Below are 17,320 nucleotides of genomic sequence, written 5' to 3'. Positions count from 1 at the left end.
AATGTAACTTTTATTCATTAATAAAATTTAGATTGTGTCTGTTTTATTATTTGTAATGATTTATGAAAAATAATTGACAATATTAACAATTCAATTAATACCTTAAATAGTTAATAATTGCCTACTTAGGAAACATATTTTTATTTCATTTCTAGTAATTTTACATAAGGATGCTATATTTAAAAAAAATTTCAGTAAAAGTATTTTAATTAATTACAACAAATCTTAAAATGAAAACTAAAAACAATTCCATAATTCAAGTGTATGCATAAACTGCGCTCTGTATATGAAAAAATTGAAATAGAAAAATTTTCCTCCATTTATGAATATCTTTAATTTTAACTTTTTTAGCTGGAGTTTATTTCAGAATAAATAAAAATTATAAAGCAATCTATTCAAACTCAACTAAATAACATCCAAATATATTTTTAATTACAATGTTCAGATATATTAAGTCTTTAATTAATAAGATAATAACACAATTTTATTTACTTGCTGTTTTATTTAAAATAGAGATTTAATAACAGTGGTTAAAATTTATCAGCCATATATTTTACAATAATACAAAAATATTTAAGTAACTGGATAAATTATCTTGGGGGGATTAAAAAAAAAGATTAGCATTTCTCTTGTCTTTTCTATTGTTAAAAAATAAATGTCAGAAAAAATTTAGTAAGAATGTGTATAAAGGTACATACACCAGTATTTAAAAGTGGGTATTAAATAAGTCTGAAATAAAATCCTTAAAATAAATCTATTATAAAAACTTCCAAATTACAAAAAAGGTTTTTTAAGTTTACCCCTTAGTTAAATAAATATCATTATTCAACTTTTGAATATAACTTGATTTTTACAGCTAAAATAAACACATTTGTTGTTTCACTGCAAGTGGAAAATTTCCAAGAATCTAAAAAAATACCCAAAGAATATCATGTAATATTTTGCTAAATTGTATTTTGGCACTTTGATTGATACTTTTAGGTTTTGGAATCACCACTATCAGACACCAGAGGCATACATAGTAAAACAAACTATTGTTACCAGAAAATTTTGGATCAATTGCTCTTAAAAATGGCAGATTTAGAAAATGATTTGATTCATAAGTACTTGTAACACTTACAGTAATAAAATCACAATTAAATTTGTCTTTTTAACATCTTTATTTTTTTCTAATTCATTTCTCATCTTTATTACTTATTAATTTAAATAAAAAATGAAATAGATTGTAGTCAGTAATACTTCTACAGTTCGTATAAAAGTTATTTAAAAACAGTTTTGATTACAATTATTATTTCTGATAATGTGATTGATTAAAAAAATAAAATCATACCAAAAGAATTTTCCAACCACACAAGGGAACTGTTAAAAGTTATTTTTTTTCACATGAATAAATATGTAAATGAATCTTGTTTATGCATTACAGGACCTTCTTTTCAACCATTATTTTCAGATTTTTTTTTTGGAAATGAAAGTAAGAAAAAGGAAGCCTTTGCGGTAACCACAAAAGAAAGAAAAATGTTGAATTCTTGAAATAGTAATTAATATTTTAAATAGCTAGGATAAGAGCTGATATAAGAAAGGAAGATTGATGGAGATAGAAAAAATACAGGAGAGGGGAGTAAATTTTTATGAGAAAGAAAATAGTATGAAAAGGACTACTAAGTAGATGTAGAGAACTCTTACAGAAGGTGTATATTTCATGCAGTTTCTGATGAGGTGTAGAGATGTAGGTTCCTAAAAGGCAGGACAAAAGTAAATATAACAAGTTAAGAAAATAAAACATTTTCTTAGTGATATTGTAAACAAGACCGATGGGGGAAACTGTATAAGAAATGCAGAAATTAGGGTGCTCATAGGAAATGGGATAAGAAAGACCTTAACAACCAGGTTAAACTGAAGGTAAATGGGAGGAAATCATAGAAAAGGTGGCTAGATAAAATTAAGGAGGCTATTAAAAGGAGTGTAGAAATAAAACAGATTATGAGGGATAGCCTGTCCCAGAATACTGTTTAACAGACAATTTCATTTAATGTAGCTAACTAAACCTCAATTATATTAAGTGATAATCATTATTTGATCTTTTTTCCATGTTAACCAATATAAACAGGTAAAAATAATTAAATTTCTTCCCACTGTAAGAAATTTATAAAAATCTGACAGAATGTGATTAAATTACTACAAACATGCACTTGTATAAATTTCACAAAAACATGCAATTCTTATAAAAAAAAACTTGTGAAAATTATACAAGTGTTTGATAATGATGTTGGCAAAAAAGACTGTAATAATTGGACTTTTTACTCGGTAAAGATGATAATGAATTTTCAGTAAAAGTTAAAACAAAAAAAAAATAATACAAGTATATAAATACATATTAATCACTTCTAGAAAACTATGTCAACAGAGAGGAAAAAATTACAAAGAAAAATATAAAGAAGACAGTAGTAGTAAATAGTCTTTTTCTTTCAATAAATGCTTAAAAATACAGAAGTAAGTAACACATTTACTCGCATTCTTTTTTCCCCTGCTGGTGCTCTTAGGGAGATCACCGGTAGCTATTGTGGCCATACACTATCATATTAACTACAGAACTGATACCCACATCCTCTACTTATAATTCAAATGTAACTTCTCTACAAGAAAATCAGTTATCTGAAGAAAGGCTTAATCAGAAGATTCATCCTTCGAAGCGGAACAGTTCAAAAGTAAAAAGCTATTTTCCTTTAAAAAAAAAAACTAAATGCTTTTAACCAATGTTGCACCCATCTGTTCTTGAATGGGATTACAGTGCAAGTCAAACACAACAATTAACTCATTCACTAGGACTAATAAAAATATAATGCTACCATATAATGCAATTTACAGCATAAAGTACTGTTTATATTAAGGTTTCATCAACATCAGATTACAATTCTGTTTAAACATAAAAATTCTTGATCCACAGATTCAACTCTGCATTTATTAAGTATTATAGAGAATTATTAAAAACAGGCATTTACTTTACACTTATATTCAAAAGATTTATCAGATATTTACATCTTTGTTGATTTAAGGCCTGTATTAAGAGACATAATCAAAGAGTTACACCACTTGAAGATATAACCCTGTTCAAGCGGTGTCTTGTTTACCTTTAGTATGAAAAGTAAGCTTAACTCTTTGTGCCACTTTGTTATACATAAATGAATCTAAGCTCTGTTTGTTACAAATCTACTTCAAAGTTGAATTATGTGAAACAAAGATGAAATGCCAACAGCAAAAATTAGGTTAACAGATTAACTGCTGTGGATTAAGTTAAATAACTCTGACATAGTTTCCCAGCACGGATTGGAATCTATGACCAAAGCAATGATGTCAATTAATATTTTGAAAATTTTTCTATTAATATAAGTCAATTTACTTCTTATACTAATTAATTCCAAATTTAAACAATCGAAGAGGAATATAAAAAAGGAATTATAAACAAACTGCAAAACATCTGAGCTACACAGATTCCAGCACAAAAATGTTTTTGTGAATAAAACAAACACAAAAATTATTTTCATGAAAATCTATTTAAAAAAAAAACAATTAAAACTTAATTAAGAGATTTAGATCAAAATGGGTTTTTAGCTTAAAAAAAATCACATCATTTGTATCTTTGTCCAACATCCAGAGGCAATAATCAGAGCAACTTAAATTGTAATAATCTATAACTGTCAATTATATTTGTCTCAGTAAATGCGTAGATTACAAGATCTGTTCATAAAATAACCAAACTTCTTTACGTAGAAACAAAATATCATTCATTACGGTGAGCTGGAAAATTAACCTGAGACCAAAAAAGGCATCCAAGTCATTCACCATGGGTTTCTACCTGCAGGGTAGACAATCAAATTGCACTACTACATGGAAATCATCAAACGTCTTCTTGAAGAATTGAGTAAAGACCTGAACTTTTGTATGGCAATTTATGGGTTTTTCACTGCGATGATGACCCGGTCCATGTGCAACTACTAATTCATGGGTTTTGCAAAAAAAAACATTCAATAGGTCATCCCTTACCTGAACCCAGCCAGCAACAGTTTCTTTTTTAATTTCCTATATTAAGATGGATGAAACATTGAGAGAAGCATGTATAACAAAAAGGTAAAAACTTTGAAGGAGATTAATTATATAATGCTGTAAAGTTTGGTTGTTTTTAGAACAGACCTTGTACAGGTACATAGTGACTGATATTTGTCAACATAGAATGATGTGTAAGAAAGAGTGTAAAGAAAAATTTCTACGTCAACAGTCATCTAATTCTACTGAATGATTAGTCAAACACAATGCTTTGCTTTTACATCAATGGACAACTAACTATATCTATCGACACTAAGTTATTCTATTATAATTAAACATTAAATAATTAAAATTTCCTAAAGATGTAAACCTATTTTAAAATTCAAAATTAAATTTAAGAGTTGTTTCAGTATGTTAAGGGATTGACAACGTAAAGCAACGCATCCAGCCAGAAGGAAACATAAGAAAAGGTTTAGTTTGTTTTGTAAGAAATAAATCAGTAAATACAGTAGAGTGTAACTCTTCGATTTATAAAATGTGACTTTGCCCTCACGAATTTTATCCTAACTTCACATCTATCCATTTTGAGGATCTATTGTCTGAGATGTGCAAGGTATTAAGGAATCATCAGGTCATTATAGAAGCCAATTTTCTGTCTTTTCTAGGATCCCATAAAAATTATAATTAGCTTTTTGTTTACTTAACCGATATGAAAATATAATTTATTTTCTTTTAATCAGAATTCAATCTTAAATATTCCCCATAACCAAACTCACTCATTCCTTTCCCTAACCCACCACAGGTCAAATTTTTGGACTACTAAATGCAGAATAAGCTACAAAAGCAGAATACTTTACAAACACCTTACTACTGGTGTTTATCAGTAAACCTCTTAGACCGTTTAAGCAAATGTAAACACATAATGTAGAAAAAACAAGATAAACCTTGCATGAACTCAAAATCTTTAATGTATTTATGGAAACTAGATGTTATGTTTTTATTAAGCTTAAAAATCAATACAATAATAACTTAATATTTAAATTATTACTTGAATTTCTTCTACCCAAAATATTTGATGACAAATTATAATTTCAACATTAATAACTTGCTAGGAAAAAGGCGCAAAGCTTTAATTAATTATACCAAGAATTTTTAGTTAATAAATAAAGCTCTGAAATGCAAGCATGTCATTGTACATTTTTTCCATTACAGTTATGTATACAACAATATACAGCTGTTAATTACATACTGAAAATTTAAGAAGTGTTAAAACATTTAGCAAAATCATTTTTTAAACAAACTGTTGCGCTAAAATAAAACCTGTCAAATTTTATAATCACTTCTTTATGTATAATAAAGATATCAATAAATAAAGACTTGTTCAATTAAAATTATAACATTCATGGCAGCTTTTTCCATATTACAATAGTTTAAAACACGATGTCTCTTCCTCTTAACTATTTTTTTCTTTTTTTAAATTCAGCTCCACATCAAAACGTAAGTAAAGTACTATAATTTTTAATTAGTTAACAGGTTCTACTTTTTTTTTTATTAGTAATAAAATCAAACAAAAATGAATATAAGAAAAAAGGTTACCAAATACATCAAAGTATTTGAAAAAGCAACTACCATCATATACAATAAAAAGATTCCTAATATGATTTATTAGTTAACTCAAAATGTAATTAAAATAACCCCCAGAGAAAATACATTTGGTAATTAAATGATCTTGCACTGAATAGCAAAATTTCCGGTAATCTCATGATAGTCAATGAATTTTTTTGTGTGTTGACCTTATAAGGATCAGTTTAAAAAAATAAAAAGGATGGAGTGTCTGTAAAAATTATGGAAGTTATGTACATTTCATAATATGAAGCAAAATTAACATGTCAAAGAAAACATCTTTTACCTACCAACAACACAGAGAGGAGCATCACACACACAGTTCAATTTACTTTCAAACTCCAACTACTGCTTTAATTAATTAACTTAATGGATATGGAAATTATTTGGTCTTTTCAACTGTTAAATATCTGCAAGGTTACTATGTTATGGATATAAACAACAAAAGAATGGTACACCATAATTACTTTTCTTTCTTTTTTAAGAAATATGAAAAAACTGCTACGAGGGTACAAAAAAAAATTAATTCACAGTGGCATATAAAGGCAAAAAAAAGTGATGAGAGTGATGCAAAAAATTGCATCAGAATTAGATAACCTGTTCATAAATCAATGGTAATTTGAAATTTTATAGCTTATAATAAAAGAGAATTGTAATTATGTCACCTAATTACGGGCAGGTTGGTACATCAACAAATTAATGAGATATTTGTAGAGGTTAAAACTGAATAAAGTCATGAAACTGAATTTCTGCAAAGCTTGCTCATGGTTTCAGTACTTAAAACCATTAAAAACCAAAATAGGGAATTCTGTTAAATCTGTTTTAAATAATAATTCTTGTCTGCTTTTACCTTGTTCGATTACTTCATGGAAGAGGTTTAAACCCCAACAGTGATATTTCTTTTTTGTTGACATAAAAATGACAGCAGATGACTGTAATGTTTTTAAATTTCTATGCAATTATATTAGAAAATAAGTAAACTATAGCACATAACTGAATAATCTTCATATGCCTAAGTGATTATAGATTGCCTAGGCGATTTAGTGCAAAAAGTAATTTGAGAACAAGCACTTTTTACAAATTTAAAATAAGTCACAATCTATACATTAATACTTTATCAACTTATTTTACAGTAACATAATTTTAGTTTAACAAAGCAATTTACAGTAAAAGGTATTCCATTAATTTCCACAAATTATATTTCATTTTCATTACTATCATTTAGTAATAATTGATATGTAATACAAGAGCATGATTATTTTTATTTCCACATATTTTAAATTACGTCTGTTCTATTTTTTTTTTAAATATCAAATTATTTTAAAATGTAGGTAAAAAGATATTAAATTTGCAATATTACATGAATACATAAAGATGCTTTAAGCATACGAAAGCATTTTAAATCCATAATAAAAAATATCAGAAAAGAGCTAGAGATATGACATGAGATTTTAATTGTTGGTTTATAGAATAAACCAAATGTTCTTAGAGCTCAAAGCTATAAGCAATGTAGATCAGCACTCATAATTCTTTTTTTTAATGGAATTTTGGTATTTTATACATTAATCGAATATTTTTCTCTCTTTATATATGAAATCAAATGTTTCAAAAGAGAAGTGGACAGAAATTTGCCATTAAATGAGATATTAACAATATATGGAATATTTTAATAAACCACCAAGATCTACCTATAGAAAAAATGTCAACTTAACATTACATTTGTAGTTCACTTAAAATAAAAAACTGACAAAGAATCTACAATAAACAAAAATGCATATAAAACTGATGATCATTTTGATCAGGCTACAGCTAACAGTTATTTAAATTCTCAAATCTCTTAATATTTGTAATGAACAAGATCAACAGTAAAATCCCAGCTTCCATGACTTTTTCTCACATTTACAGCAGTTTCAACTGCTGTAAATCAACAGTTTGTAAATCAACAAACAGATCAACAGTTTCAGTTACGGTTTCTTTCATAGCCATAGAATTTCTACACTCAGATGCAGAATTTTTTGGATAGCTTAAAAAGCACCAAAAGCTCAGTGGAATAAACCCTAGATCTTATTTAAATCTTTTGATGTTGCATCATGCACTGGAAAAGACCACATTTTCTTTCAAGGGCTGTACTTGAAAAAATAGTGAATTGGAAAAAAGTTGACTAATCTTTTTTAATACAATTCTAGAAACTATTCTGTATCCAAAATACATACTACAACAATTACAGTTGATTGAAATAAAGTATCAGTCTTTAAGTAAATGATTTGATTAAAACAAAATTACCTAATAAGGTTAGAAAGGTGAAAATAAATTTTAAATCAGTTATATATAAAAACTCAAACAATAAAAAAAAAAGTTCTTCCTAATCTATATATAACCTTTCTAATTATTAAAGAAAAAGTAAGTAAGAGTAAGTAACATTTTACCTACAACATAATTAAATCTGAAATACTAATAGTAGAAAAAAAAAAGAAAAGAACATATAAACATTATTACATTCACTAACTACAGCCAGTGCTTTTATTAAAACCTTTGGTCAAAGAAGAGATTGCTTTTTACAGATAACGGTTAATGCCAAACAAAAAAAGAAAATATTCTGCATCATCAAGATGATCTGTCAGAGATACACTTTCCTGTTAGAATAATCTTACAAATTTTGGACAGCAAAAGCATAACTGTACCGTAACAAAAATATGGTGCAATTTTAGTTAATTTTAGAAATAATTTTCACAATATAACAGCAAAAAAATTTTTTTTATTAACAATACTTTACACTGACATTAATTTTTTTTACATGCTTTTGGTTTTCTTTACTTAAACAGTAACTTTAAAATTAATTTTAACTGACTTTAATTTTTTTAATTTTATTTATTAATTTTTTTTTTTTTTTTAAGAAAAAAACTGTCAGAAGATTTTATATACGAATTAAATAACTTAAAATAATGGCAGTGAAAAAACCACGGTAAATAATAATTTAAAAAATTAATAATAATTAGAGAAGAGCACCTCTTCTATATGATCTCCAAGTGCACCCATCACACTGCAACTTGGGCAATACCATTCAGCGATCGGTATTGTATGTAGGGGGGTCGTTAGACATTCAAGATGAAATCCTAGATCGCACCCATCACAAAGCATCATTCTGTCTTCACGATCACATTCTCCACAAATCTGAAAATAAATAATTATATTAACAAAATTGAACGAACGGCATGCTATAAGGAAGCACCACACACAACCGAAGTATTTGGTTACAAAATTGGTCTTAAGCAAAAAATGACTTTCTTACAAGTTTACACAATAAAGCATTCTTCAGCAGTAAGGAACCAGTATAAACAAACTACTACTACTACAACCTACACGACAAAACAATAACATGTATTCATCTCAAACATTTACTCATCGGTATATCTACATATAAATGTAGTACAGGTAGATTTTTCCAAATGGAGTCCTGTGATGTAGATATTATGCATTGAACAACCGCTCATTCTGTATGCTCCAAACTAGTACATCAAGAAAATAATTTAATAGTGCACTAGAGTTATTTACTAGAGTTCCCTTTATGTGCGATTATACATTTTTAATTGTGAACAGACAATTCCTCATTTAAATTAGACTAAGGAAAAATGAAATTCGTACAAACGAATCACGTATTTAATTAAAATAAATATATTCAGAATATATATTACTCCATGAAAACCATTTCCTGTGTGTATATGTGTTACCATGTATATATAGAAACTCTTCAATGCCATACCCACAGAAATTTTGAACTATTTTTAAATTTACTGCACGTATAATTTTTATCGTAGTAGATTTTTTTACTAATTAGGCAAATGCTAAAATGTCACTGTTATAATTTTTTTTTAAAACTATATACAAAAATGTACATAAAGTGAAAATTTATCCTGAAAATTATATGAATTTAGCATCATACTGAATATTTTACTAAGTTTACAAAATGCAAAAACTGTAGATTTATTTATTCCATAATCAACAGCAATATTCACAGCTCTAACAAGCCAAAGCCTTCTCTTTCCTGCTTGATTGACAACATTCTTCTTTTACACCTCAAACAGAATTGAGTATAAAGTATATAATACTTATAACAAGAAACTTAACTGTCACTAAGACCAGTGAGTTCATGTAGTGTACACAATAGAAAGCATAATTTTTGCTATAGTTCACGTAAAGCTTGCAAATAATATTTTATGAATATTTGTTATTTTTCAAGGAAATTGTTATGAATTCTCAGATGAGTCTTTAATATAGTATAAAGTAATCACGGATAAAAAAAGAAACAAACCTCACAGTAAGTGGGATCATCATCAATAGCATTGCCTTGTGGTGGTTCAACATTTTCAACTGGTATCTGACCAATAATTTTACCACCAAGAGATCTTCTTACAGGTATCAATGAAAACCGCTGCCTATCCACAGGACAGGTATTCTGCAAAAAAAATAAAATAAAAAATAGAATAAGATACGAATTAAGTCAGATAATATAAGAAAACAATAATAAAAGTACACGTATTAGAAAGGAAAATACTAATACGAAACTTAAATAAAATAAGTACATTCATGGCAAACAAAAATTATTAAATTCAGTTTTAAGAAAGAGCTACGGTTAATGATTACAGGGAAAAGAAAATTGCTTCAAAACTGTTCACAAATTTATTTAAAATGCAGAACCATTTTAAGTCATTTTGAGTGTTAAATTATCATTTGAACTACTTTTGACGATAAGCCAGCTTCTGACTGCAAAAGAAAATATAATGATGAAAATTATGTTATTGTGATTAAAACCTGACAAAGTTTAATAACACAGTTCTCACACAAGCAAATTTTATGAAAATATAAAATGTCCACTTTAACTAGTGAAAGCTAGAAGAAATTTTAAACTGAAGTTAATACTCAAGTTCATAAATAAAACCTTTTATTTCAAAAATTAAAACCGCAATCTTAGCTACAACAGTCTTAAACAGAATGTTTAAATTCACTAATGGTTTACAATAAACCCTTGATAATCAGTATAATGGAAAATTCAGAGTTTGTACTTAATATGTCAAACATCAACTCATAACAAACAGATTGCATTCCATCAATGTAAACGGTGTTAAGCTGATCATTTTTCATATTCATTCATCACATTAGCAAAGATGAAAATTTATACAATATTTTCTTAAAATATATTAATAAATATTAATATTAAAAATATTATCTCAATAACCGAAATAAAATTCCTTTATTTTAAAATTTCATATTAAAAAAAATTTGTATTGCAGATTATTCATAAAAAATGTTTCCAAAATTTACCTTAGCCCATTCTTTTAAGCAGAGTACACAGAACGTATGGTCACAGGCCTCTGGTGTACCAAGCTCTTGAGTTTTAAGTTTACGGAAACATATCGGGCAACATTCGGCTTGGTCATCGCCATCAGAACACCATAAAAAGAGATACACATAATAAATATTATATTCTGAAAACTAATCTAAAATGATTAGGATTAAAAAAAAAAAACAGAAAGAGAAATTAACTTTAAGATCAACCTTGTTCATTTTAGGGTTTGAAAAACTTTTCAACTATGAAAAGTCATGTATATTAATGGGTCAATCCATTTGAAGTGACCCGAGGATGGTTGCTTGACCAATTAGAAAAAAAAAAAACTGAAACAAACTTACACGCTTGTTTCCTACATGTCTCAGTATCTTAAAACTATATTTTTTAAATTCTTTATTTAAGCATTTTACCAGTGGCGGCCATTTTTTGTTATGGAGCACACCTATTTTTTTGATTATAGGCGTTTATAAAAAAAATCATAACTAAAAACAATTTGTCTTGGAAGGATTAAACAAAAAGCAATTTATTCATATTTTCTCAAGGTAAAAGATCGGTCTGGTGGCTTATTTACTTATCACTTTTCTTTCTATGAAATAATAACCAATAAAGTTAGACATGAAAAACTGTGAAATTTCACTTTTGGTAATTTTTTTCAAGAGGCAGGGATGGCTTACACAGTTTGAATTATTTCTTTATGTCAGTATATGTTAGTAGTTTTACCATAAATAATGTTAATTGGTGATATACTTACCCCTAAAGTTTTATGAATTTTTGAAAATTAATTTTTTTTAAAAACTCAAATTCTGGCTTCAAATAACTTCGATTATGAAAATCAGAGGTTGGTGATAAAAATTTAAAATTTCAACAACTTACATTGTTTTTGTAGTTGTGTATGGCAAATAAAAAAGTTTCTTGTGTATTTTAATAACAAAAACGTTATAACCTCTCAAATATCATGAAAAACCTGTTAAAAGCAGTAACATTTTGACTCGCTAAATAAATACTCTAATACTCTTTTCTTGTCTTGAAATAGACATGTTTGAACCATCCAACTGCAGTGTTCATGTTATGACAGGCACTTGTAAGTCATTTCCAGTCAGGAAAATTCATGTTGCAACAGGCTCATTTATGCTTGTGCATCATTTAGCATTGCGGTTTCAAACTGATCAGTCTGACATTAGACAATAATCTGTTCACATCTTTACTGAGTGTCTCAAATTTCATTCCTGTGTTTAGAAATGCTTATTATATGAAAATAAGTTTTACTTAATATTATAATGGCAAATTTTAAAATCAGTTAAATTTTTCCATTATTTTAAAGTAATTTCACATAAAACAATAGGAGAACAATTTCCATAAGAATTTATGTGAATGAAGAGTGTCGTAAAACAGTGTATGGTACAGTGTTAAAAGAACTCATTAAAATTTGGGAAATTAGTGATTTTTTTACACGTTAATTCGGATGTCACTAGTGTTTGTAAACATCATGGAAACAGGTTTTTGTCAAAATTCAGTCACCTGTGTGGACAGTTCTGTTAACAGTTAAGAATAACTTAACTGACAGATAAAACATTAGAGAGCAAGCTCTTAAAGAACACATTTTTCCAAATTTAAATTTAGTTCCCAGAAAGTCTCTTTGTGTTAACCGTTTGAAAAGTATTTTTTTCTCAGCAGAACAAAGAACTACATGAATGCAAAGACCAACCACAATATATTGCCCCATATCACAATATTGAACTTAGGATGGGTCATTCTCAAAAGAGGTATCAAACCTATTGGTTAACCATACTAAATAATAAACTTTCATTGCTACAAAAACAGGCTAATTCATTGAAGAATAATTAACATTTTGCTACAATTTATTTTTTCTTTGATAGTGTTTATAAAAATAAAAATGAATTCTTGAAAAAAGATGTAGGCTACTCATTGAAATCTCAATTTGGGTAAGTTTTATAAGCAGTTTTGAATCAAAATTGTATTAGGTTACTGGTATTGGTTAAGTTATCATTAAATTAAGACCTATTATTAATTTAAAAATAAACTATTTTAAAACGATTGAAAACGTGAACTTCAACAACATTGGGGCTAAATATAAAAAATGTAACGTGTAAAGAAGACAAGAAACCCCCTTGGAGCACTTATTTAGCGAGTCAAAATGGCATCGCTTTTAAGTTTTTCATGTTCAACTTTACTGGTAATTTTCTCATAGAAAAAAAAGACAGTTAAATAAACAACTGAACAAATATTTTACCTTGATAAAATATGAGTAAATTGCTTTTGTTTCATCCTTCCAGAACAAATAGTAGTTTTTTAGTAGGCTTTTTTCCATAAACCCTTGCAATCACAAAAATACATATGCACAATGAAACAAAAATGGCAGCCACAGGTAATCTGCTTAAATAAAAAATTAAAAACAAATAGTTTTAAGGTCCTGAAGCATGTAGGAAATAAGCAGGTAAGTTTCAATTTTTTGTAAACTGGTCAATCAATCAGCTTATGTATTTTTAAGACACTTCAAATTGATTGACCCTAATTTAAATTTGTACATCATCATCGCAATACTTATTATATTATCGATGATATATAAATTTTTGGTGTATAATCAAACAATGTTTTTATTGATCCTAATAAACAAATTATAAAGTAAACTGTGAAACAAAATAACAATTTAATTGTTACGCAGAGGACGACTATTAAAATATCAATCAGCCCCTAAATAGTTGTGACATTTACCAGTGTTTAAGTTCTACAGCAAAACAATCTTCTCCAAATAAAACAGCACATAGTTCTTGGCTACATAGTTTCATTTAACCTCTTCAATTCTATTTAACAACACAAGTAAAAACACAATATGAAGTCGGATACAAAAAAGTGAATAACTATTTACCCATTTATTTTTTTCTAATTAATAGTCACAAAAAAATAATTTCCAATAAAATAGTTTTTTAAATAAAAAATAACATGAGGGTTGGGTGACATCGATGAGAGCAATGAAATTCCACTCTGATATAGCAAACAAATTCCTGTAATAATTCTACTTGTACTAAGTACTTCCATTATAAAACTGACAGCAATTGAAAAAAGATAAATACAGTTCAATTTCTATCACAGTACATCAATAATTTGAATCATAAAAAAATCTGAAAAGCCAGTTTGACATAATATATATTTATGTATTTTTAAAAGTAATGATAGGAAAATTTTAGGTAACTACAGACCTATTGAATCGTTACCAGTCCTTTCAAAATTATTGGAGAAACTTAAATGACGGTTAGTAAACTATTACTATTATATTATAGTAAAAAATATAAATTTGTTTAGCGAGAATCAGTTTGGGTTTGGAAAGGGTAAAAGTACTGAAAATGCATTATTGATATTTATATCTAAACTGATTCACAATAAAAACAATGGCAGCAGGACAGCAGGTTTATTCCTGGATTTCAAAAATGCATTTGATATAATTGAATGAGTGAAGTTATTAGAAAAGCTTTGGGCAGCTGGAATTGGAGGCGTATACAATAACTGGTTTAAGTCTTACTTTAGTGGTAGATACCAACAAGAGTCAATAATGTATGTAGTAAGAGGGGCGAAGATGTAATTTATGGGGTTTCCCCAAGGAACTGTACTTGTACCGGTGCTGTTTCTTGTATATATTAATGATTTATGTTGAGGCTCTTTTCAAGGGCACATGACCACCTTTGCAGATAATACAGTACTTTGTTATGCGTCACCCTCTCAGTCTGATATTAAAAATGACGTGGAGGCTGACCTGAGGCTCACCTAAGATGGTGGCTTGTGATGAATGGAATTTCATTAAATGTAAATCTGATAAATTACATGAACATTGATTTGCAAAGTTTGGCAGAAAATGTTGGATGTATTAAATATCATTGGGATGTAAGGTGAATGAATATTGGTTGATCATGTGAGAATATTTCACATGCTGCTTCTGTGAAATACTTGGGCATTACTTTGGACAATAGACTATCCTGGAATGTTCATATTAGTAATCTCAAATACTAGCGATTACGTGTTAGAATAAATAAATTCTATTATTTAAAAAAATACTGCCCTGTTAAGAGGTTCTGAAATCACTGTATTATGCTTCTGTAGAGTCAAAGTTACATTATGGGATGGAGCTTACTACAGTGTTTTTAGATCTGTTTATATTGCTCAGAAGCATGTAGTAAATATAATATAGGTTAAAAGTAGACGACATGAATCCTTCTCATTATTCAGAGGCCTAAAGATCTTGTCACTGCGTCATATGTATTTCTATAGAATACTAATGATGGATTATGAAAGCTGTAAACAGGATAGGAGAGCCTTGGTACTTTGGTTATAAGGCCTTTGTGGCAAGTGGATAGAGTAGTTCCTCCTAGGCTAAAAATTGAATTATTTAAACGTTTTTATTCATACTTAGGTCAAAATATATTTAATCATTTACCAAGGGAATTTAAATTCATAGAAGATTAAAAGGTTTTTACTATCAATTTACGATTGGTTGTTGCCAATTGAAGATTTAGAGTTTTTTAATTGACTGGCCTGTGATTCTGAATGGAATCTATGACAAAAATTTTCATATTTTTATTAATTTTTATTTTTATCATTATTTTTCTCTTAATTTTTTCTTTCAATTTTTTATCTAGGATAAATTTCATTTTCAATTTAATTACTGTATTCTTGTATTGTATTTATGGTTCTGATTTGTTTAATCTGTATGTATTAATATATAATCTTGTCACTAGCTGAAATATTAGTACTGTAAGACTTGTACAGTGTAATTATTTTTTATATCCACTTGGAAATCCACACTTGACCATTATTCAATAAACGGTTAGTTTATTATTGTGTTCATTGAAAAATAATGGATGGTAACCTCCCATACAGTTATTACTATAGGGGATATCTAGTTTCACAAGATTGTTATAATTATCTACATTTATTATTATTTTATATTCTTTTTCCTGTTTAGCCTCCGGTAATTACCGTTCAGATAATACTCAGAGGATGAATGAGGATGACATGTATGAGCGTAAATGAAGTGTAGTGTTTGTACAGTCTCAGTTCAACCATTCCTGAGATGTGTGGTTAATTAAAACCCAACCACCAAAGAACACAGAACACCGAACACCGGTATCCAAGATCTAGAGTTCAAATCTGTGTAAAAATAATTGACTTTACTAGGACTTGAATGCTGGAACTCTGACTTCCAAATCAGCTGATTTAGGAAGCCGCGTTCACGACTAGACCAACCCAGTGGGTTTTTTTATTATTATTTTATACTGTTTGGTTGTATGTCTACTAAGCTTACGTATTAAGAATTTGTAACTAAATAATTTTATTTTCATTTGTTTATTTTGTGGAATAAAGATTATTATTATGACTCTTTATTATGAGTTTCAATGGGAAAAACAAACTTTTAGTTTCTTCATCAAATGAATGAAAAAAGATATTATTACAGCATTTTAATAATCAGAATCTTCAAATCCATCAAGAAATTTACCAGATTAGATTTTGCTAGCTTGATAAAGAAAAAGTTTATTATTTCTCTTCTTTTTGTTAAAACTTAATAATGTCAATTTGAAATGTGTAAACAATTCAAAATTTAATATGAACATAATTAAAAAAAAAATTAATTATAAATTATAGACTAATGTTTTAAATGTTTATATTTAACAATAATAATTTTAAAAAATGTTAAGTTTACCACCGGTTTATTCCTTTTTTCTTTCTCAGGAATCTGACTATCATCAAATTCCTCAAATGGTCCTTCCCATCCACTACCTAGGAAAAAAAAAATTATGTAAGAAAAAGAAAGATTAAACACATTGAACCAAACATGTACTATAATTTATGTTGAACTGTACTTTTAAGAATAGAACAATGACTAACTGAACGAATTATAAGAGCCTTGAAAAGTTTAGATAAATTTTACAATTTTATAATTTTTAATTATAAAATTAAAAATCATAAACAGATTTCTTATATTTCTTGATCAGATCAACTAACGTTTCTTAAGTAATACCATCTCTATATCATAAACTTTTTTTTATAACAAGCTTTTATTCTATGGCGGCCTTAGTAATTGTGTCATCCTCAAACTGTCTGTTTGGTTGATCAAGCTGAATCCCATTTTTATATTTATATACATAAAATTTCTCTAAAATTTCAAACCCCTATTATTATTATTATTATTATTATTATTCATATTAAATTTTTTTAACTTCAAATATTCCAAATTAGCGTAAATATCATATATTGAATGCTTACTATCAGTAAGATGTCAGAAACACTAGAGAAAATGTGTGA

At 27.6% G+C, this 17,320-nt stretch overlaps 1 protein-coding gene across 1 annotated transcript in view; it reads right to left on the bottom strand.

Moving 5' to 3' along the window:
* LOC142328388 (uncharacterized) overlaps nt 1-17,320 on the bottom strand; it is a 61,118-nt gene that overhangs the window by 38,406 nt on the left and 5,392 nt on the right. The window contains exons 2-4 of the mRNA XM_075372096.1: nt 10,984-11,147; nt 9,974-10,117; nt 8,671-8,835 (exon numbers count right to left, since the gene is read on the bottom strand). Of these exons, the coding sequence (XP_075228211.1) occupies nt 8,671-8,835; nt 9,974-10,117; nt 10,984-11,147 (473 nt within the window). The remainder of the gene's footprint in view (nt 1-8,670; nt 8,836-9,973; nt 10,118-10,983; nt 11,148-17,320) is intronic.

This window comes from Lycorma delicatula, chromosome 7 (assembly GCF_047948215.1).
Source record: "Lycorma delicatula isolate Av1 chromosome 7, ASM4794821v1, whole genome shotgun sequence".
NCBI classification, from domain to species: Eukaryota; Metazoa; Arthropoda; class Insecta; order Hemiptera; family Fulgoridae; genus Lycorma; species Lycorma delicatula.
The sequence above is the reverse complement of the archived record's forward strand: the minus strand, read 5'-3'. Positions and strand labels throughout refer to the sequence as shown.